The 23,109-nt window shown below is 38.2% G+C and overlaps 1 protein-coding gene across 1 annotated transcript in view; it reads left to right on the top strand.

Annotated features, from left to right (window-relative positions):
• Positions 1-23,109, top strand: part of EXT2 (exostosin glycosyltransferase 2) — a 69,329-nt gene that overhangs the window by 12,749 nt on the left and 33,471 nt on the right. Inside the window, exons 7-8 of the mRNA XM_084288273.1 lie at positions 56-149; positions 18,301-18,432. Coding sequence (XP_084144399.1) covers positions 56-149; positions 18,301-18,432 — 226 coding nt within the window. The remainder of the gene's footprint in view (positions 1-55; positions 150-18,300; positions 18,433-23,109) is intronic.

Genomic DNA, 23,109 nt, shown 5'->3' with positions numbered 1-23,109 from the left:
TAACATGGAACTTCTGTTTTCTCACCTTACTGTTGTCCTGGTTGTTTGCTTATAGGGCCTCTGTTGTCATCCCTGAAGAAAAGATGCCAGAAATGTACAGTATTCTGCAAAGTGTTCCCCAGCGACAGATTGAAGAGATGCAAAGACAGGTAAAATAATGTACTGTATTTAAATTATCCTTTATTTGCAGGTCATGTGGGTTCATATGCCTACATTGCAGTGGAATTTGTTAGAATGCAGTATCAGTCATACTTCCATGCTAGTATTTTGATTAGTCTATCTTCTCCTTTCTTTATGTTTAGCATATGCATTCACCATTACTTTCCAATATTTTATCTTTAACCATCAGTGGTACAGCTAAATCTGTTAAACAGCAGCTGTTGAGCAGTACTACATTACCCTTTAGGTCAGGAAGTTAAGAATACTGCATATGATTGCAATTGCAGAATACTTGAGTTGGCAGGGTTCAGTTATTCAGAATGGAATTTCTCCAACCCCTCTATTTTAACTTACATGCTATTGTGAAACGTATTATAGGATCCTTAGCATCCACAGTGATCAAAGGCTCCCCATCCAGATCTGAAATGTGAAATTGAGGTTTTGACCCCCTGCTTTTTCATGTAAAGATCATATTGTATTTGCCATGAGTGGAGACTACTGGTTCCTACCAAGGTAGTCAAACTTTGCTTTCATGAGCTTTTTTCTTGCATCCACTCTGCTTTCTTAATGCACACAGCGATGGAAACTCTTGCTGAAGGCAAGTTTACTGCCTGCTCTTACATATTAACATGTTTCTGGTGAAATTGCAGAGCATATTTGTTTTCTTCTTTCTACACGGTAGCTGAATTGATTGATATCTGAAAGAAAAAGTTTGAGTCTATCCCAAGAGAAACTTTGGCTTGTTGATAAATTTTAATCCCTCAAAATGTGAGGGAAACATGAATTGAAAAATGTTTTAAATATTTTAGCTAAGTTGATGATTCCTCAGAGAGGGAGATCTTACTTATTTTGCAATTGGAAGAGCCAAGATCATAAATCGTCCAAACTTGTGAACAAAGTCTGTTTGGTTGGGTAGAGTCAAAAGGAAGTATTATGTAGTTAACTCCAGTTGATGCTGATTCCTGTTTGTAACAGCAGCAAGGCTTTGCTGCTGTGGGCAAAGCCATCATAGATTGCTTTAATTCAAGAGCTCATGCTTACAGCACTAGCTGAACAGATCAGCACTGATAGCAGTGTGAAGAGATTTGTTGCCTAATTACATGTAGGGCAGGATTCACGTTATTCCATGCTGTTGAACCATGTTTTATTTGGTGGTTGGACTGTATGGATGACATTTTTGGGCCAGAGATGAATGAAGATGTTAGCATATATTATAAATTTATAACCAGGATCTGTAATCCTTCTCATCTTTTTGTACCGAACATATATTGTTATAAGGTAGGGAGATATTGTTAATGTTTTTCCTGATGAGGAACCCAGGCATAGAGAAATTAAGTGCTAAATACATAATGAAAAAGTAAACTATCTGAGCTCAGGTGACTTGTGGAGGTGTGTAGGATTTCTGTGGTGAGGTTTCTCCAATGGTTGTGAAGATACTTCTGAAATTTCTTTGCACAACCTCAGTGACGAAGTCATCTTTTGTGTGGTACTTGTAAAAAGTAACCCAAGCCATGGTTTCTACAGCACTCTAGTTCAATTATTTCTACCTAGACAGTGCTAAAATCTGCATTGTGTTTAATAATGCTGGATATGTGTGGATAAAATAGGCTCTCAAAGGTAGCAGTACGTATCTTTCATGCCTGAATTATTTTGTCAGCTTCACTTTGCTGCAAATATCACAGTAGCCATCAGAGGTCTCCTTTCTCTTTAGTCCCTACACACAAATGATATATTTTGGAAGGGCCCAGTGGCAGCACCAAATTGCCATGGGCAATAGCAGAAGGAGAAATAGCTTCACTGTTACAATGCCTAGAAACATAATTTTGCTTGATTTTTCTTATTTTTCACTGACATGAATGTAGATATACTAACACGAGGATGTTAAGTGTAGTAAAGCTTTAGAACTGACATTGATAGTCTGTTGAAGTGTGCAGTGATTTTCTTGTTCATTTTACTAATATTATAAAATAATCATTTAGGGTAGTGTTCTTCTACAGAGGAAGTGCTTTACATCATGGACAGCTTAAATAGTGATTTTAAAGTATGAAATGAGGAAACCACACTGGTTTGTGTATTTTTGCTTTTACTTTTCCCCTTTACATTTACAATGTATTTCTTGGATACTTTGCAATAAAACAACCCTAAGTCAGATGATCTGTAAGCTATGTTATAGGTAACTCTCTACAAAATTAAGCTAAAATAGAAAATATTTAAATACATAGAATGCAGTTTTAGTCTGTGTCTGGTGAGAATTTTTGGATTATAGATGGTTTGCAGTAGTCATTGGGTCCAAAGCATCACTGAACACGTTGGAAACACCAATTCTATTGACTGGAGGTGAGAATCATCTCTTTCTAAAGCTCTGTCTCACACATTGTTTTGTTGTTAATATAGTTTTGTCTTTTGGTGGTGAGAATACTGGAATGAAGTTATAAGGTCTGTCTTTCTCTTGTCTTCCTGAATTTATTTCTGTCTGCATATTGAGGATACTTGAACGTGTTATCCATATGTTTCGTGTACTGTCAGCTGTATTTACAAGGTGGAGTCCAAGTGTAAGCATCTGTGAAATTCCCTTGCTGTTACACGGTTCTGTGTCCTAGAAATCTCATATGGTGAAAAACTACTTACTGACATTGTGCTGACTACCAATAACTTGATTGCTTTTCCTTATTGATAAATGTGCAGTAATATTCCACCTGTGCTACAGATTTGTTTCCTTCCTCCTCCTCAGTCTCACAGTCGGGAGCAGTTACATGCTTTACTTTCTTTCAATTTGAATGTTTCTGGAAAAAAAAATCTTAGGACTTTTTGGCTGGCCAAAATTTCCTCCCATGTTTTTTTCAGTGTCTTGGCTTATTGACAACGTACAATGATAAATGAATAAAGATTCACAATATAAAGCTGAAGTGATGCTAGGAGAAGAGAGAATTTCAAGTTGGAATGCATCTTCTGAGGAGGCTGGTGCTCATGGTAGTTGCTCAAAAGCAAAGTGAATTTGTGATGAGCATTCAATTTAGTTTCTTAGGAAGGAACTACTGAAGTGAAACTCATCTGATACGTGTTTGTGGAATAAAACTGCAAGCGAACTGGAGAGATTTATGCGTGCTTTCAGATGTGATCAGTAGCAGGCATTAATACATTTTATACATTTTATTCTGCCTAGCCATGGTAGAGCAACAAAACTTCAAAATACTGTTTTTGCTAGTAACTCATGTTTCTTGGTAATACTTAAACCACTTCAAGAGCTAATAACAGTTTATATGCAACAGTTTGATTTTTTTTTTTGTCAAGTGGAAGAAAGTTGACTAAAACTGGCCTTGTAGCCTTTTTTTTTTTCTGACAATTCTATTTTTTTTTTTTTTTTACTAAGAATTGTTCTTGCCTAGATTGAAACAAATTCATTTAGATAACAAAAATCATGTTGTTTCTTCTATTTATATTGTGAAATGCCTGGAGTTTGCTCTAACAGTTACAAAAAAGGTGGTCAATATCTGATATTAAAATGAAGAAAAAGTGACCTTTGCAAAGAGCTTTGACTAAAATTGATGCAAAAACTGTTTTACACCACCGCACAGTTTCCTTTACAGGTGGGTTGTGTTTAGGTTTTAATTTAAAAACTTGGTTTTATATCCACATGAATTACTAGAATTCCATTAAGGGAAACCATATATTTTTGATAAAGACTTGTGAAATATGCTTTGCTTTTACCTGCCGATTAACATATTTTCTCAGTAAATTAAGAAATCAATTGACATGAGTATGGCTGAGACCATCCTCTCTTTAGCCAAACAGAACAAATCCTTGCTCTAAATTTGTCCTGGTTTTTAGTAGGATGAAGCATACTTTCATCATAAATATCAGACTCTGGATGTTATAATCATTGTGGTAGGGAAGTCTTGCTATCTGACTGCTTTGGTTTCAGTGGCTCTCTTGATAATGAAGTAGTTGTTATTCGTATGTGGAAAACCTCATAATTAAAAAAACACCTTTGTATTAATTTGCCAGGTCTCTTAGTTGATTAGGTACTACTTGTGCAGTATTTTATTGCATTTGATTCTCTGGAGATGACATGTCAATGTTTATGTGTATACAAAGATTTTTTTTCCCAAGTTGACGTAGATTGTCTGCTTTTAGGAAGTGAACTTCTATCTATGCTTAATTTCTGTTTTGTTTCTAGAAGCACTTTTAGTCATAGAACTGCTGAAGAAAAGAGGATCTTAAAGAGAAGTACTACACTTACAATATAGAAGAAATTGTATTTGAAAAGATTTTCTGAGATTTAATACACTGGTCATAAGCATCACACACTGCTGTCATGAGAAGGGTAAAATACAGGTGCCTTATATTGCTGGTTCAGCCTATAATTTCCTATTTCCTATACTACAGCTTTATTTTGCCTAGTTTTGTAAGACAGTATGTGGTATGAGCTGAGAAAGAGGGGCATTAGTACTTAGTCATGTGAGCAGAGTCTAGCGTGTGGGAAATCTGAATGAATTCCTACTGCCCTGCAATTATACCTGATCGTTGAGATCTCTAGGGATGAGCTATATTAATGTATACTTTTATTAATCAAGCTTGCAGAACTTCTTGCCCTCAACGATTCCTGGTTCAGTTTCCTGCCTTTCCTCACAAACAGAATAGTTATTCAATGCTGTGCTCATACCCTGGCCTATGCTGTTGTGAAAAATTGTTATGTATTTTCAGTATTACATGCAAGGACCATGCCTGTGAGAACTGGAGGCTGGCATGTTGTAGTTCTTAAAATCTCCCATGTATTGATCATCAAAAAAGCCTCTGCTAGTTGAGCTGACAAAGTTAATAGCCGCCTTATGCATCTTTGGGCCTGCTGTCTTGTCTGTTCTGTACAGTAAGGTTGTCATTCTCATTTTCTTTGAAGCTTCCTTGAACCATCCCCCTCTCACAAATAGTTCCATATGGAGTCTGAAACACTGGCAGAAGTGCCCAGAGGCAAGTTGATAAGTAGTTCAGCTGCACGGCTACTAACCCAGCAGACTTGATGCTATATCCTTATGCTTCGTTTTCTCTGCACCACAAACCAGCACCTAGTTAGTAGCAAAGTTCTAGAAGTGGAGGGGCAAGAAGTAGAAGTAAATGTAGTACATATATGTGATGAAGAGGGAGATCAGATTTTTTTATTTTTTTGCTCCTGAAGAAGAAGAGTGAAATAGGGGAAGAAAAAAGGCAAAAGAAAACATTGCTACAAACATTGCTAGTATCTTCTTATCCCGTGTCTTGTATAGTTTCCCTTCCAACTAAGTTTTTTCTAGTGTTTTGCTTTTAGTCTGTTAATCTATAGAAACATACTTCTGTAGTTGATACAGAAATGTATGCTTTGACTTGCTTGACAGTTTTCTACAACTTAAATTTTAGCTTCTGTGCCTTTTTCCCCTTCTTTTTTTTTTTTTTGTGAGCTGAATCTATTTGAAAATATGGACATATTGTAAATGTTTTTCCTCACTAATTTTCAGCATACTTGGAAGTCCCCTAACAGAGAGAGGCTCATTAAGGCATAGAATCAGAATGTGAAAGTGATCAAGAGATGGGAATGAAAGAGCTATTCCTTCATTTATTTAGGCATTCTTTTTCACAGAATGGATTTTAGGTAAGGAGATTGATTTTCACAAGAAGGCTTAGCGTATGAACCTGTTCCTTTTTGACTATATAACACTTTCCACCTTCCAAAAATAAAACTTTTCAATTAGTATCTAGTCTGTAAGACAGGATGGCTTCGTGTGTTCTCTTTGAGCTGCCATGAGCAGTTAATGAAAAGACAAGTTCCGTGGTCAGTCGCGGTCAAAAGCAGTAATATAAAGAATTTTTAGAAAAGAAGTAGAGAACAAAATAGAGACCACTACACTGCTGTGCAAGTCTGTTGTGTATCTGCACTGTTAATACAATCCATAGTTACAGTTCTCTAATCGTAAAGATAATATAGTAGGGAAAGGGTGATGAGAGATTTCATGAGAGGAGTGATTAAGCAGCCTAAGACTCTTCATCTTGAAAATGAATGACTGGGGATAAGATAAGGAGCTGGAATATAATACAGCACTACAAAACAAGATCATGAGTAAAATGAATGGACATGGCTATACGCTGTCTGGTACGATTTCATTTGATGTGCTCTAGGACTTCATTGTTGGGAATCTGTTCTATAAAAACATAAAAGGAAATGACCTTGTCACAGAACTTAAATTTAGTCTGTGGGACTCACTGCTTTAGGATTTTGTGAGTGAAGGGTTTGAATCTGCTTAAAGGGCGAATGAGGAAATCCAGGGAAGGAAGATCTGTCAGAGATGAATGAAAAGGTATGCCCTCTGGCTTAGGAAGTTCCTGAGTTGCAAACTTATGGGAGCTAGAGCATATTTTAGAGACGTGGTGGCTTGTGCTTGTGATGTCTGTGTGTAGGAGTTCCTAAGGTGTTTGCTGTGGGCTGTTGTCAGAATATAGGAGCAGCTGGGTGCGTTGCAGTCTTGGTGACTTGGGACTCGGATTTGCAGAAGACCTTGATAGTATGATGCCTTGTGGAATAGCCTTGGCAGATTTTCAAATATATCTCGACTTCAATGAATGCCAGACAATTCAGTGAGAGAATTTTTATTATGATGTATAGCTTCCTTCTTTGTGTGAATCTGTAATTCAGATTCCTGAAGCCCCACAAAGTGTTTTCCTCAAATAGCGACAATGTGGCATTCCTGATTTTGTTACCGAAAGCTTTATTTGGTCACAGCCTCTTGTCTTTTCAGACTGGATAGACAATCGAAAGCTTAAAAAATATACAAATCCAGTTTGAAAATGTGCAACAACAACAAAAAAAAGTGGATAGTAAAATGTGTGTTTTGCAGTGTTTGTTCCCACAGTCAGAGTACCTGGACAAGCTGTTAGGTTTTTTCTAGTGCACGTCCCATGTGCCTCAGCCCTGACCTGAAGGAAAGTTCAGGCTCCAGGTCAAACGGAGCTGAAGACACATGCATAAATCAATGACTTGTTTTAGTGCCACGTTAAGACAACATGAGTGGCTGGCTTTTCTGACCCCTCCTCCCTCTCATTTAATGTGCTTCTTTGGCTCTTCTTTAAAGAGGGCTCTGCAGAGTAATTTCAGCTCTTATCAGCTTGCTGACAGCTATATGAGCCTCTCTGCTGGCTCCAGGCAAGGAGTGCAGGCGTGTGAAACTTCCCATTCCTCAAGCGAAACGGTCCTGGATGGAGTTAAGGCAAATGGATGGTGGGTGGTGCGGCTCACCTAAAGGAGGTGGGATTTAGTTCTTGTTAATCAATTAAGCAGAGCTTCATTTCAGTGTCTGGACGCTGGATGCTCTTTGGGTACAGTTAGATTTTACAACTCCCTTTCAGTGAGAATACTCAACTTCCAGCTGCAGCTGGAATACTCAACTTCCAGTCTTCCCCTGACAGGGGACAGCTTCTGTCTCGGGGTGCTTTGGACTCATCATTATCAAATTTAAACGAACTTTCATCTGTCTACCATTTGTAGCATTTTAAGGAGTGCGATCGGAGAGGCTAACCCTGCTTTAATCCTCCCAGAGTGCTTCAATGGAGCTCTGGGTCCCCCATAAATGTCAGGCCTGGACAATTTGCCGTCTTATCAGATGCACTGAAGTTAGCTGCAGCTCTCTCACCCTTCCCCCAGAGGAAAGATTTGTTGCTGCAAACAGCAGAGGAAAGAGAAAACTTTTTCCTGGCTTATTGCCAGGGTCACCAGGGGAGTTGTAGAATCCTTGGCATTTGTATATGAGGCTTTCATTGCTCCTCCTCTCCTCCTCTTTGTTGTGGCGAGTATTCTTATCCTAGATTTTTTTTTTTCCTATTGTCTCTCCAGCCATTGCTTTCCTGACTGAAGAAGGCTGTTTTTATGCTTGCTGCATTATAGGGTGGTCTTCATGGCATCTCTGAGCAAGGGCTCACAAAACTGAGAGCAATCAGCACCCCATTGAGTCATTTTTTGGGGGATGCAGTTGTGCTGCCTTAGTATCCAGGTTTGCAGCTTCTGAACCCGAAAAGGTTAAACTTGAACTGTAGGAGGGAAATTGTGTTATTTTAAGACTTTTTAAAATCAATCTGTATGTTGTTGTAAAGTGAACTTCTGGTGCTTATCCCTTGCAGATTGCTATACACAGCTTGAATATGCTACAGATAAACCCACATGATCCAAAAATTGGAAAAGCATGAACTTCTTTTAAAAGAATACTTGAGAATCTTCATGTCATGCCCGTGAAGCAGCTAGCTGCAGATAAATGGATGATCAAACCTCTCTCCTGGTGTTCCACGAATTCTCCATTGCTCTCTGTTCTCCCTCTGCTGCTGCTTAGTCTGTAAACATCAAATTTATTTGTCAAATTTACTTGTTCCGCTTACCCCTTCCTTCATTATTGGAACTGTTACAACATTAGCAGTTATCCATAAGCACACTGCATTTCTGCAGGAATTGCATTTGAGTGTGTTGTAGTAAATACAGCTTTGTCTTGGATCCATTTTTCCGGTGAGTGGATAGAGATATAACTTCTCCAAGGCCAAATCACAGTATTAATAATGCAGTTTAAAAGTCCTGGATCCTGTTTAATAACTAAATCAAACGTATCTTGCAACACGGTAGGGATGTTTGGCTTTAAGTTACAAAGACTTTACGTGTTCAGTAGAAACAGCCTGATGCTGGATAATCTTTGGATGCCTTTCCTTTAGTCTTCCTAAGTTGTGCAGAGATATCTAACAATTTCTTAGATGCTTGTGTGTAGGAAAACTCTATCTTTGTTAGGACTGGACATGCGGGCTGTGCTAGGAATATGCTCTAATGCCCTTTGGCTCACAAGCAGTGTAGCTTGTGTTTTTGGGTTAGTTTCTTCCCCTTGTTCGATTATTGTTAAACTTAAGGAATAGTTTCCTGCAACTGGACTCAGCGGGGTAATGCATTCTTGTCCTGCAGGGCCCACAGAATACTTTGTCTCTGTGTCTTCCTCACACAGCATGGTCTACCACAAAGTGCTTCCCAACGCTGTAGCAAACAAAAGCAAAAAATATCAATGGTCCCTGTTGAGTTATGGGGAAAAACTCTTTCCCAATTCTGAATTTGGTGATTATTCATGCCTGAGCATGAATATAACAGCCATTAACCAACTGTCTGGGGCACTTCAGTAAGCTAGCAGCACCAAACCCAGGCTTTGCATTCTTCCTTTCACCACTTGTTTGTTTCTAGTCTGTTGTTACCTGTGTTTAGTAATCAGTGCTTCGGGGAATCCGCTGGGAATCGAGCTGCCTCTACTGTAGAGGCCGTGTTACATGAGTATCAAGGGGAGAGGAAAAACAACTCCTTCCTGACATTCTTAATTGTTCAGGTGAAGCAAAAGATCAAACCAGAATAAATATGCAAACACAGGTCAGTGCTGTACTTTTTTTTTTTTTTTTTTTTTTTGAGATAGCAGCGACTTCTCTGAGAAGACTTTTCTTTGATTACTTCTATTTTTGCAAAACCTGGCTTCATGCAGTAAAGAACACTCCTGTATAGCACACTATTTCGGATGTATTTCAAGAAGAAATAAGACATCAAGTAGAGTTATTTATAAATCATTTTGTCCATGTAAAATTATTTTCAATGCTGTTCCTTTGCAGTGTGACCATCTCACAATGTGAACACAACTGGCAATTATTAATGACCTTACCTATTTAATCAGACAGTCACACAGCCATACACAGCTCAAGTAATGAGGGATGAGATGCGTTTCCATAATATGAGCTAATGTCACTTGTTTTTAAGATGTGGAGGAAAAAAAGCAGCACCATGTTCTAAACCAAATTTGTACTGTAGATACGGAGGAGAAAACCACGGCTGCCAGTCCTTCAGCTTTTGTCTTCACAGGTATTGAAGTAATGCCTGTGGATAAAAATTGTCCAATGTTGAGCACTGCATATGGGTAGAGTATGTATATGTTTATGCTTATTTAAAATAGAACTATATAGCTTACAGGAAGCACGAAAACATGTCTTCATCAAAAGGACAAGTTTGTCCTGGTACAGAGCTTAAGCTCCGAAATGAGGTATGTGCTGATTTTTGAATGCTATAATATGGTGGTAACCCTACCTAGATTTTTTTTTTCTTGCTTCAAAAAGCTGTCCTTTCATGTGTGTGATTGGCATTGGGCTTGCTTTGTGTTTAACTTCTCTAATCAAGGGAATTTAAGCTTCTATTCTCCCAGCATTAGTACAGCAGTCATGGGAAATCTCAAACAAGACAGATCTTGTTGCAGCAGTTGACACAAATAAAAGCAGTTGTGCTTTTATTTATTTATTTTTGATGCTGGATGCTGATTAAAAGTTTCCAAGCATCCTTTAGCCATGTTATAAAGCCAACCAGCAGAGAGCAGGGCAGCTGCTGAGGAGGGGAGATGCTAGTGGACAGAGGACAAGATCGCAGTGGGAAGCATCAGTGTGTGTAACTCAGAAAGCTGGGAAAGGTGTAAACAGATCTTCAATTTATCTGTAGAGTGGGCTCTCCAAACACTGTTTTATTGGCCAGTGGCTCCTGCTTTACTAACCTCTAACCTCTGCAATACTCAGAGGTGCTGCCCACCAGCCAGCCTTGTCTTTGAACCCCCCTTGGCTCCTGCCACCTCAAAGGCTCGCAGTCAGATTCCTGTGTTTTGCTTGGGACCTCACCCCTCAGCAGGATGCCTGCAGCAGGGAAAACTGATCTACCCTGAGAACATAGACATATTTGAAGGCAATACCCTTGGGACTAGAAACCTATTGCTTTCAGTTTCAGGAGCTGTCCATCATTTGTCAAGAAATGTGGCTAAAACCTGCCCCCAGCCCCCAGCTCGTGGTCATGTTGTAGTTGAACATCCTCCACCATTGCACACACATATTTGTTTTCCATTCTTTTCTGGACCACTGTTGAATCAATGATAGCATAACCCCAGCTTATCATTGGTTTGGTTTCATGCAGTTAATGGGGATTGTGCAAAGGCCAAACTATTGCAAAAAGGATGATGCGCACCCAAGTCGTTGTGACTGCTCCTCAGGTTGGGTCCGCCTGCTCCTTCACAGTCATAGCCTGATGAAATTGGAGTGCTCAGGAACAAACTCCTGGAAACGAGGGGAAAGAACAGGCTATTTATTTTTGTCTTTGTCATTATCAATGATGGTTATGAAGATATGGCTGTCTGGAAGCCAGATGAGAATTTGTGTTACTCTCAGCTGTGTTTTTTTGTGGTGCCAACATATGGATTTGCCTGCAAATAGCAGGACAGAGCTGAATGTTCTTTGGGAGCAAAGGGAATGCAGGAAATAGTGGCCATTTCTGCATGACAGTTTCGAAGCTCTATGTGCTCTGTGAAACTACACTTGTTTCATTCTGCTCCTTTCTTTACTGACTGTCTTCATGCTTTGCAGCAGTATTCACAGCTGAGAAGGGGCAGGTTCTGTGCTGCTCCTAGCGTTGGTATCTATTTGTTGGCTCTGTAACTGAGATATATTTTGGCAATGGATTTGGAGGGTGCCAGCACGCTAAGTCAGGTTTCCTGACTGATGCAGCATTGCCTTCTGCAGCAGAGTTGTCATGTTGACGTACTCCTTAACCAAAGAAGCAAGTTTGAGCTCCAGAAATCTGCTGGAAATCACCAGTGTTTAGTGGTGTATCTGTTCAGGTCTTGTGTTCTTGCTATCGTAAAAACAGAGTAACTATTTCTAGGATCAAAAGTAGTGCAAATCTCTTCTAGGAGGTCAGGATAATGTAGGATTTCAAAACAATATAAAACATTACCATGTCATTCTAATAAAAATAGCTACTTTGTGTATTTGAGCAGGATATTAAGCAGTGCAGGTTATTGTTTGTAACAAGATGACAACCTTAAAAAAATACTCAAGCTACAAATTATCTGAGAGTATGGAAGAAAGACTTAAATTTTTAACTTAATATCTGTTCTTGCACTAACATTTTCCTTTACCCTGAGCTCTGGTATGAGTCAGCATTTGCCAGGCAGTGTACAGCAATAAAACCGAGAGCCAGCAGAAGTGAGTTACTCCCAAGTGGCTGGTATCTGAAGGGTAAGACTAGCATTTTGAACTCTGACCTCTGTTCCTTTTATGAATTGGCAGCTTCAAAAGAAAAAGAGCAAAAAATGGATAGTGGAAAGGCTTATTTTCTGCTCTTTGTTTTGTATCTGAGGTAGGCAAATATGCTTGTTTAATGACTGAAATTACTATAGCGGACTATATTAACATTCACCTTCTGTTTTACTTCTTGAAGAACTATTTTTTGGAGATTGCATTATGATAGATAAACAGCACCACAAAATGTCCATCTAGAATCTGTTTTGTAAAGCGTAGGACTGTAATAATCTAAATACTTTGCTTGCTCAGCCTGGAGAAATGTCTTCTAGTAAAGAAATATTTCTCCATATGCCAGTCATATAGATTCTTTGAGTTAAAGCCCCCAAAATTTTTAATTGACCTATTTACTTGGGAATCAAGTGTTCAAGACAGAAGACTAGAAAGTTCCCTTCATGGAATGTTTTTCCTCTTGATCTAAACATTACAGAAAGTATTCATTTCCTTTCACTTTCAGACTTATCTAGAGAGCTTACTTCTAGTTTTATAACTGAGTAGTTATACTGGCACCCCAAAAGAGAGCAGGCTTTTCAGAGTGTGACTTTATTTTTTTCCCATAGCCTGAGACATATATATTATGTTTGACAAGTGTATTCTACGTTCCTGTTTTTGCTCATTTGAAATCTTTGTGCCCTTCTGGAAAAATGAGAGCCCTCAGGGCTTTGAGGGGAGTATCCTGGCCCAAAGCTGGTCACTTACTCTGTCCTCCTCTGATGCTCCCTTACTAAGAGGAGCACAGATTGTTCAGGAGGTATTTGAAATCACCATCGCTCTCACTTTCTCTCTGAAGTACCCCATTTTTTCCTCACTGATCAGCAAGAAAAGAGGGAGCCAGCCAACCTTAGATATGTTGAATTTGATTGTGTGGTATTGCTCCCAAGGGTCCGAAATCAAACAAGCACTTTTTTAAAAAATCCAAATTTTTATCACTTTATAGAAACAAACTGCCATCTTGTTCTTAATTGTATAAAGTCTTCTGAGGGTTTTTCATAAGCCTGCTAAGAAAGCAAAGATGGCCCTGTTTTTAGCTGACCCAGCTGCTATCAGTTTTGCTGAAGAACTGCATGCTAAAAGTGATGGATATGATCAGCAAGAAGGTTGTTGGGATAGGGAACCAGCTGCAGACACGTTACATTGCTCCAGAAGGAGGAGTCAAATTATAAATTTTTGGCAGAAAAAATGTGTGAATTTGGTGTTTTTGGGTTTTCCATCTAAACTGAAGATTTGTTTTGGAAAATTATGTATAAAATGTTTGTTCTTCCAAAAGATGAACTTATGTTCCCTCTTCAGTCCCATTTTACCTTAAGGGGATAGACTGGAGGGGAAGAGAGCTCAAGTTTGCTATCTGATTATTATATTTCATCAGTTATCCTCGTATGTATCTTTAGCGTGGAGTAAATACATGATAATTCAGTTTATCTTGAACCTCAGTAGCCTGCCTAATCTTACTGCGCAACAGAAAGGTTATAGGGTGAATGTGACTGATTATAATAGCTTACTTAATGGACAATAACTTGTTAGATCTCAGTAACTAGGAAAGCATTTGATTATACTGCAGTATCTTGTGTAACTTGGGAGCCTGAAGGTCTTTGTGGATGACCTTCCATGACTAGAGCTGGTATGTATACACAGCAGAGCTAGGTCGTGCTCTTCTCCTCAGCCAGACTTCCCTAACTCGATTGATCAGGGAGTAAGAAATCAGAAACACTGAGAGCCATTGAAAAGGGAAAACACTGAAGTAGTCACCTCAGCCAGTGCGAAAATGGTTACCTTTCGAGGCCTCATAAATCTTTTCAAGGCATTTTGGAAACACTGAAGTCCTGCCGTGGGGCAAGATCTTACAGCATCATGGCGCCTGACCCAGAAGCTGAGAGAAATGATGGTTTATGGACAATTAACTTTTACTGCTCTTCTGCGAATCTTGTCTTTTCCCTTTTGCTAACTTGACAAACTCTCACCAAATTGTGGGGTGGTGAAAAGACAGGAGACTAGAAAGTTCCCTTCATGGAATATTTTTCCTCTTGATCTAAACGTTACAGAAAGCATTCCTTTCCTTGCCTCATGCCTAGTGTTTTTCTTTTCACAAACTAATCACAAGATTTACATTGATCTGTCTTGAGCTCTGTGCTGGAGCACCATTAGTGGCATTAACACTAGAACCTATAAACATTATATGAATGGACTCTGTAACCTGATGCTATGCTGGCTTATAAAGAGATGCTAGGCCCCCGAGTGTATTTATTTCTAAGGAAAATAACACCTTACCTAAATAAATGTTACTTTTTGTGAGTAGGCTACCCTTCTGCTGCGTACTGTTGCCTGTTACAGCTATGAAAATAGCTGCAAATGCTTCTGTCCCATGCTCTTGCCAGGTAAGCCATACACCCAGAACAAAATCCAGTAGGTGAACATGTGTTCATCTGTGCTGTTTTGGCAGTTGTACAAACTACACGTTTGATCTCTGGTTATAATTTAGATTGCCTGTGACCAAAGCAATACTTGGGTGTACACACATTTAGCATTCGCTACAAATCTGTGGTCCACACCGTGTGTGTTTCCTCAGAAAATTCCGAAGTCTAATCAAGCAGGCTTCTAGAGTACTAGAAATGAATTTCAGTTCAAGTTGAAAGGAATGGTATCCTGACCATATCTTAATCGTAGCCCTTGTATAATTAATGCTGTGTGGAAGACAAGATCTATAAATGTGGATCATTTATTTCAAGGTCCTCTAAGCCTTTCAGGTCAGCTCTTATTAGTATGTTGTAATTGCAATCTCTTACAACCATTACCTAGTGTATTAAAGCTACTCTTGAGCTACATAACCATTGGTCTCCTAAATTCACAGATAAGGGAAAGAGAAATGGATAGCTTGGAAAAAATTACACAAGAATACTAAAAGTTGGCATAAGAGTCAGGAATATATCTCGGGGCTGGTTTTCTTGTTTTTCTCTCCTGTATCCCTGTATGTGTTCATGGGATTTTTATTCCCCCTAGGTATTCGTTACATTCCAACATAAGCTTTTCAACCACACCAAGTAGAGCAGAAAATACATTTCAAATGGAATTGACACACATCTTCCCAATAGAAAACTTTCCCAAAATGTTTAGCAACTCACCATGCTGAGTAGCGGAGACTAGCAAACCATGTTAATCAGTTCTGCTTTATAAAAGCAAACAAGGTGGGGAGGAAGTAATGAGACCCTGAAACATCTGTTTGGAGACTTAGAATCCCCTTAGAAGGTTTTGAGTTCTGTCTTAAAGAAACACAACTCCAAAAAATTACAACCAACTGTGGGAACATTTTCTAGCTCCTTACAAAAAACTAATTATATAAATATTAGTCTATAAAAAGTAAATTCCCCCTGCCCTCCTCTACACTTCTGCTTCTGGTATAAAGGTGTAGTTTTGCCTGACGTTGCAAACCTTCTTTCAGCAAAGAGATGCTAGATCAGATCCATCCCAGTTTTACTGAAGGAGGAAAAAGAGTTGATTGGTACCAAGGTAGTCGGTTACAATTATTACAACACAAATAATCTTAGAATTAGAACAGGTTAAGAAAGCGGTCATTTAGCAAGAATGAAATACGCAGTCCCATGCTACTCAATTCCTATTTAAAGTTATCTGTTAAAAGGCTACATAAAATTATTTCTTTTTCCCAGTTACTGCTGCATATAGCAGTGATTATCTCAAACTGACGTCCAATATGACAATGAAATTTGGAGTCTGTGTTCTTACTCTTGTTCAGTTAGGACACCTGAATAGAGAGGTGGTTCATTTTGCTGCTCTGGTCACTTCTAATTCTTAATCTACTTCTGTTTTTCTTTTCCAGTCACTTGCTGCTGAATTCTGGATAATACATTTTTCTTAAGAAAAGGGACAAGGAAAAAAGAATATATCTTTTCTTAGAACATGGTGTTTATTTAGTGCCTTTTGGGTATTTTAGGAAGTCAGACAATATTTATTCTTACCTGTTCATGTAATTCTTCTGCTTTTACAGTTGGGCATAATATTTGTTTTGTACTATGTTCTTGGTAATACTCTTTCAGACTGTTATCCAGCTGTTAAGTCCACCAGGGAGAGGGCTATGGAGAGAGAGAAGTGATTCTGTTCTAGAGTGAAATTGCTTTGCATTTTCTCTGGATGACAGGCTTCAGAGAAGTGTAATATTTTGGACACACTCATCTGTCTCCTTAATAAAATATTGAACTATTCTGTACCAGTAAGTCTTATGTTATTGTTTTCTCACGATAAAAATAGTGCTCCAGAGAGCACTTTTGTTAGTTTTTTTAATTGGAACGTGATTTTTTTTTTTCTTTCTTCTTCAATATTTAACAAAACTATTCTGAAGAACAGGTTTTAGAGACTATCCACGGAGCAGGGTTTTGGGGCCAGTGTTTTGGCAATGGATTCTCAGTTCTGAATCCCACAGCTTATACTCAGAGTAACATACAGGGTAACAAATGCATGATTTTGTGCAAGTTTGCACATGAATTTGCATTTTCCCTTTTTCCCTGTTCCTTTCCTTTACATTGTGCTTTAGCTGAGGAACACTACAGCGCGCAGTATCCAAGTAGGAATCACTCCATCTTCTGTGAAAAAGCTGTTAACTGCATTTGGAGATACACTAGCAACTTAACGTTACAGCTAAAGAAAAATTAGTTTTTGTTCGTCTGAAAGTCTGTATCTCCAAAAGCTACAGTGTTCCTTCAGTAACTTAATATTCTAAATAACGTTAGTTATTATTCTCATAACACATAGCTAAAAGGGGTCATTCTGTAGATACTTTTTGCTGTTTAAAAACTACATAACAAAAATAAAATAATGTTTGTCCAAATTTGTGATGTTTTCTTCAGTTGCATTCTGGTGTGAGAGCTTCTAAGCTTAGGAAAAAAAGTTCTTCTGTTTTACCACCAAGATACAAACACATACTCTTACAGTTCATACTGAACCACGAGGAGATTTTAAATTAAATTACCTTCTGGACACTTCAGGTGCTGGAGTTCCCTCAAGAAAAAGCAGGTTGAAAAAATTTACATTTTTTGGCCAAAACACTTGAACTATATTTATTGGCATAATATGTTTCCTTATGAGTTGGATGAAATCCTACAGGATCATTTGATGATTCTAGGTATTTTTAAAAAATGTTTTTATATCTAACAGGATATCAGATAACTCAGCATTTTCATTTCCAACTCCCTGTTTTTCTTCCAGCATTTCTGTCTTACATAGAAACCAGGGTGAGATTAAAACTTGCCATACAGGACCTGAGATTGACTTGTCTGTGAAGTTCAGTGTACCTCTGCACAAGAAAATCACAGGCTTTGTTTCAGCATTGTTTTACACTTCCCATGTTGCAAATTAGACCCGATGAATGCTTTTTAACTAATTCGTATATGCATGTATGTACTTTTATGTAAAAATCTTAATATTAACTTGTATAAATAACAGTGTTGAGGTTTTTCTTGACAGACTTGGAAGTTACTAGTTTGATAGAGTTTAGGAGTACTAAAATTCTCTAGTTGATCGGCTGTCTCTAACATTGATGTTAAAAAATGACTTAAGTTCCATGTTTTAGGCTGCATGCCCTCTAATGAAGCTTCCTAGCTGCACTGTGGATCCCTCTGCCTTGGAAAAACAGTACAATGGTAACTTCTGTTCTGTGGTCAAACTGCTTTTGACATTTCTGAAGAGCAAAAATAATGATAAAAGTATGGAAGGAACTGATTTCTTTAAGTATCTGCAAGGTTTTTCCATTCTACTTAGTCACTTGCGAACTAATGCTGCTGCTTCACTTTATGGGCTGTAAGTCATCTTTTTCTTGAGAGCGGGACGGAGTTTGAAGTCTTCTGGCTCTATGAAAATATTCTTGTTACAAAAAACATGCCTCCTGATTTAATTTCCACCTGACTTGTAGAGTGCATTGAACAGATTGTATAAGTCAAGACAAAACCGATTATTAAGCACTGCATCTGTTCAATGTGAAAGTGAATTTTGTTCTCTTTACAGGCAAGGTGGTTCTGGGAAGCATACTTCCGATCAATGAAAGCAATCGCTCTTGCTACTCTTCAGATTATCAATGATAGAATTTACCCATATGCTGCCATTTCTTACGAAGATTGGAATGATCCCCCAGCTGTGGTAAGTAAATTCGTTTGATTCACTCATAAAACAAATTGCTTTTTTTTTTCCTTGTATAAAAGGTATGTGGTATGAAACTTGGTAATAATTCTGTGTGTTTGTGTGTGTGTTTGTGCATGCATTGTGTTGGTAACTTGCGCAGATGAAGTTAATATATTTTATGACAGCTGGCAAAATACCTAGCAGTTCATTTTATGTCCTGGCTGTGAAATGCAAACTTCTAACTTCTGCTATTGCATGCTCCAAATTGCTTGCTCATTTATATATTTATTTATTTTTCATGCGTGCATCCACACATTTATTTCTGTTGAATTTAGTATGAGTTTAGTGCTCTTAAAAATTAATTACTGCAATGGAAATGGTGGAAATACTGAAGATGTTAATCTGCAAGGGTCTTTAATGTAATTCTGCTGAAATAGCTAATCAGTCCTATGCCTGCAATTTCCTCCATGTTACTTCTACGTTTCTCTACTGCAGAAACTGATGATCAGAGTTTTGCTGGGTTGTTTTTTCTTTCCCTTAAAGAAATGTTTCACCAGTTAAACCTGCCTCTGTTAAGAAAAAAAAATGCTGGAGAATTAATTAACCTTGTGCACCAGGCAGCTGGTTCTGATTTTTTTACTATATAAAAGCCTGCAGATGATTTTCACTCATAATCAGTTAATTTTCTCTGTGTCAAAATATAAAAAATAGTTTTGTTTTACTAATAAAAGCAAACTTGTTAACTGTCTCACTTTATGATGGGTTAGAGAGAGTCTCTCTGGAAGCTGGGCAGGAGTGCTAGGGAGGAGCGTGCTTGACTTTGAACTCCTCAGACTGACAGAGTGTGAACAGTTGCTACAAGGGGTGAGAAGCTCATGGCTGTGTTTCAGAGGACAAATTTCTGTTGTTTAACCAAAGGCATTGGTCTACTGTTGTCATTGTCTAGAGAGGAAGTGTAACACGTGTATTTAAGGAACAAAGCAAGCTGCAGAAGTATGTATTCTACAATTAGGGGGTCAGGGCATCTTAACACCTTTAGATTATGCTAGCAAATCAAGCATCTTGAGCATCTGGAAGCACCTAGTAAAATGAAGAAAATGTCCTTAAAGGGGCTCTAAAGGGAATTAAAAAAACACTATTTATGGTTCTCTCCTGTAATGGAAACTCATCAGTTTCTGGGGAAGCAATTCTTACTGCGAGCAACAAGCAGGCTTCTCTTTTTTTTTTTTTTTTTTTTTTTAATATATATTCTTGGAAAAAAATATTTATACTAGTTTTTCAACCTAGAGGTTTTCAGGCAGGTTTATTGCCACTGACTGAGCAACATGTCAAACAGAGCACTGAAGCTGTGCTGGAACACATAGCAGCTGTGCCACGCTAGGGCAGCACGAGGAGTAAACAGGAATGTTGTATCGATGTGCAACTGCTAAGAGAAGTTAGCAGGCTGACTGCAATTAGACAGGCTGGAATCTGTCCAGGATGTTGGAGTTAACACCTCGTATCATGACTCTCTCGTGCCACGAATGGTCAGTTCCTTGGTGGTTTTATGTCTCGGTTGAAAGAATTTGATGTTTACCCTAGTCTATGGATATTGCTTAATATGTGCATGAATTCATTTCTTGCTTTAGTGTGGAACAGAAACATCATAAAAAAGCTCCTTTATGGGCTGTATAAGCTCCATATTAGCCAGCAATACAGAGTGCCTGTGACCTCTTCTCACAGGGTCAGTTAAAGAAAATAGAATTCAGATCGGGAAGTGTTCAAGAGCAGTTAAATTTGTAGAACAGAAGTACACAATTCTGTGATATCTTTAACTACAGCTTTTAATAGCTACTCTGAGCATGCATGAAAAGTTCATCCCATCAAGCTCTTTCTTCTTATTTTTTAACTATCTAATTCTGCTGGGCTTTGAACAGTGTTCTTTCCTTGGAAGTGAATTACTGGAGCCTTCTCCAACTTACCTTTTAGATTATTTTTTCCCTGGATATATTATATATTATCTCTTTGAGGTGAGAGCACATTACAGTTGTGATCTATAGGGGGCCATATTCTCCAGGACTCAGCTAATATCTAGCTAAAGACAATTTAGAAGGGGATGATATATACCGTACCTGCTAAGTCATGGGGTTCTTTTAAAAAGATTTTTAAAAAAATAGTGGTATTTGTCAGAATTCTGCCTGTTGCAAAATAAATGTTTCTTACCTAAGTTTGTGCCTAACGTGCACTCATAGCACTGTTACGATTGCTAGTTAGTTGAAAAATGATAGCTGGAAAGCAGGTACACGTGTGTATTTGAGGTAGCAGAAGATGCCAAGTGTATTCTTGAACTCTGATAAGACAAAGTAACTAAAGGTGACTTGAATGTGTTCCTCATTTGCAGCAGAACTGCTGTATTAGTCTCTAACTAAACTCCAATACTGAAGCATTTAAAGAAAATTATTTCAGATTGGCCTGAGGGCCAGGACCCAGGTAACTGTTGAAGTGGAGCACCTGTGAGTTAACATTAATGCCACAGTGAGATGTGTGAGTAACTCAGCAGCATAAATTCTCGTGTTACTGGCCAGAACGGGACCTCCAGAACTTGTCGTATGCATTCTCCCATGGAACTAGGCTGGCTCAGCATCCAGTTCCTCCGTCTCTCCTTGCTGTTTGCTGTGCCGTTGTGGATGGTAAGGATCAAATGCAGTGCTCGTCCGTATGCTCTTGTTCCCATTACACAGCTCAGATAGGAACAGAGAGCAGAAAGAGTACGTAAAAGTCGTAGTCAGGTTAGCAGAAGGTGCAGAGAGCGCAATAACCGTTTTAATTGAAGAAGCTTACTGCAGTGTTTTTTGGCATTAGTTTGGCTTACATTGGCTCATACCATCAGTGAGACTGTTGCCTGGGTATCTTCACCACAGCGTGGGCACAGCAGCAGTGCATCAGGATGTTTTTCCAGCAGGAGGGGGTGTAAGGTACATGGAAGATAAATGCATATGCAGTTAATTCCATACTTAATACATTATTTGATTCAAACATTTGTACGTGTTTGTATCATTTGACTGGAGGCTGTTGGCCTTTTCCAAAGGAAAAAATGTAGCGTAGGTAATTTGCTGGTAGTGCTGATATGTAACTTTCAATAAAAATGTCCTTTGTTTCCCCCTTTTAATGGGAAGGGGACAAATGATGTTTTGGGGGCCTCAAATTCATTCCTAGGCTACTTGACTCCCTTGTTGTCTCAGTTAGTCTTTGGCTGCCAGCATGTGAATTCAATGCCTTTTGGATTTGTTGGTCCAGCCACTATCCGTGAGGTAGAGGCAGTCATGTTCAAGAAAGCCAGAAAATGATGACTTGGATGGTGTGCAGTCTGCTTGTTACCAGTTTGGGCTGCAGTAGAGTTAAGGACCTTGATCTGTCACCTTAGTTAAGTATTTAGTTATGCTTTAATAGAGGAAAATCACTTTCTCACTTGCAGTTGATTGTGATTATTTAAATTCTCCTTTTACTTTGCCTGGTATCTTCCTAACATATATGGGTTGCTGAAAAATGCGGATGTTTTCTTTTTTCCGTTTTTTCTTTAATTGTTTTTGTTGAAATTCTTTTAAGCCTGTTCCTAACTTAGACCTGTAAAACATTAGGATTTGTTTGCCAGTAGCTGCATTTGAGTTTTGACCTTGGGAGATAGAAGCTGTACTTTAATAACCACTTGAGAATATGACTATGCTGAGCAATAAGCATACCAGATGTTGTTTCTCCCAGTGAGGCGTCGTTTGGTTTAAACTAAAATGAATAGCCAAATTAACAGTGCAAAAAGTGCCATTCAAACGGTGATGCCTAAGCTACATGTTCATTCGTGGGCTTCGTCCAATTACCAGACAATTGACACTTGTTAAATGATTAAACTGATTTTAAGGCCTTTGACTAATTTTTTTACACCTCATGGTCCCCAGATTATGCCAATTGTTATAGTTGCACTTCCATCCTCTTATCACTCGTCATCCTCAGAACATTAACCAATCATTAATATACTTTTTTTTTTTTTTTTTAATTTTACCTGTAAATGAAAACAAGTTAACACTCTTTTTGGCAATGCACATCTGGATTTTTTTTCCACTGAACGATACTATATCTGTTCCTGCTCTATTTCCAGCTACCTTGTGTGATAGTTTGAGTCAGCTGGGTGAAATTTTGCTTTATTTACCATGTTAGAAGATACATATTCTTTCTTCAAATAAATAAATTTCAGTTTAATTATATGCTTTTTGCAGTGTTGATGTTACAGACAAATAGACTGTACCACAGATATTTAGTTATAAATATTGATTGTTTAAAATTATTATTATTATTATTTATTTATTTATTTTTATTATTATTATTTGGAAACATGATTGGACAGTTGATTCTTTAACTTACCTGCCTTATGGAAACCTTAAATATGAACTTTATTCTAGCTAATTCTGTTATCACTGAAAATCGCTTCCTTTGGCATATTACTAAAAATAAGAGTTGAAGAGGTAAACCTGAAATTGAGTTTTCCTATCAAAAAATATATTCAATCTGTGTTCAGTCTATAGATGCCAGAAGGGCTGGCTAAATCTAAGCAGCTAAAGAAAAAAAAAAAAAAAAAGCTGAATAACAGTGTTTTAGTTGCATGATACATTTTGGCAATCAAAATCTGTGATATCAGATTTCATTACTCAAGTAGGAATTCCTGCG

The sequence above is a fragment of the Netta rufina genome, assembly GCF_964035555.1.
Source record: "Netta rufina genome assembly, chromosome: 5".
Lineage (NCBI taxonomy): Eukaryota > Metazoa > Chordata > Aves > Anseriformes > Anatidae > Netta > Netta rufina.
The sequence above is the reverse complement of the archived record's forward strand: the minus strand, read 5'-3'. Positions and strand labels throughout refer to the sequence as shown.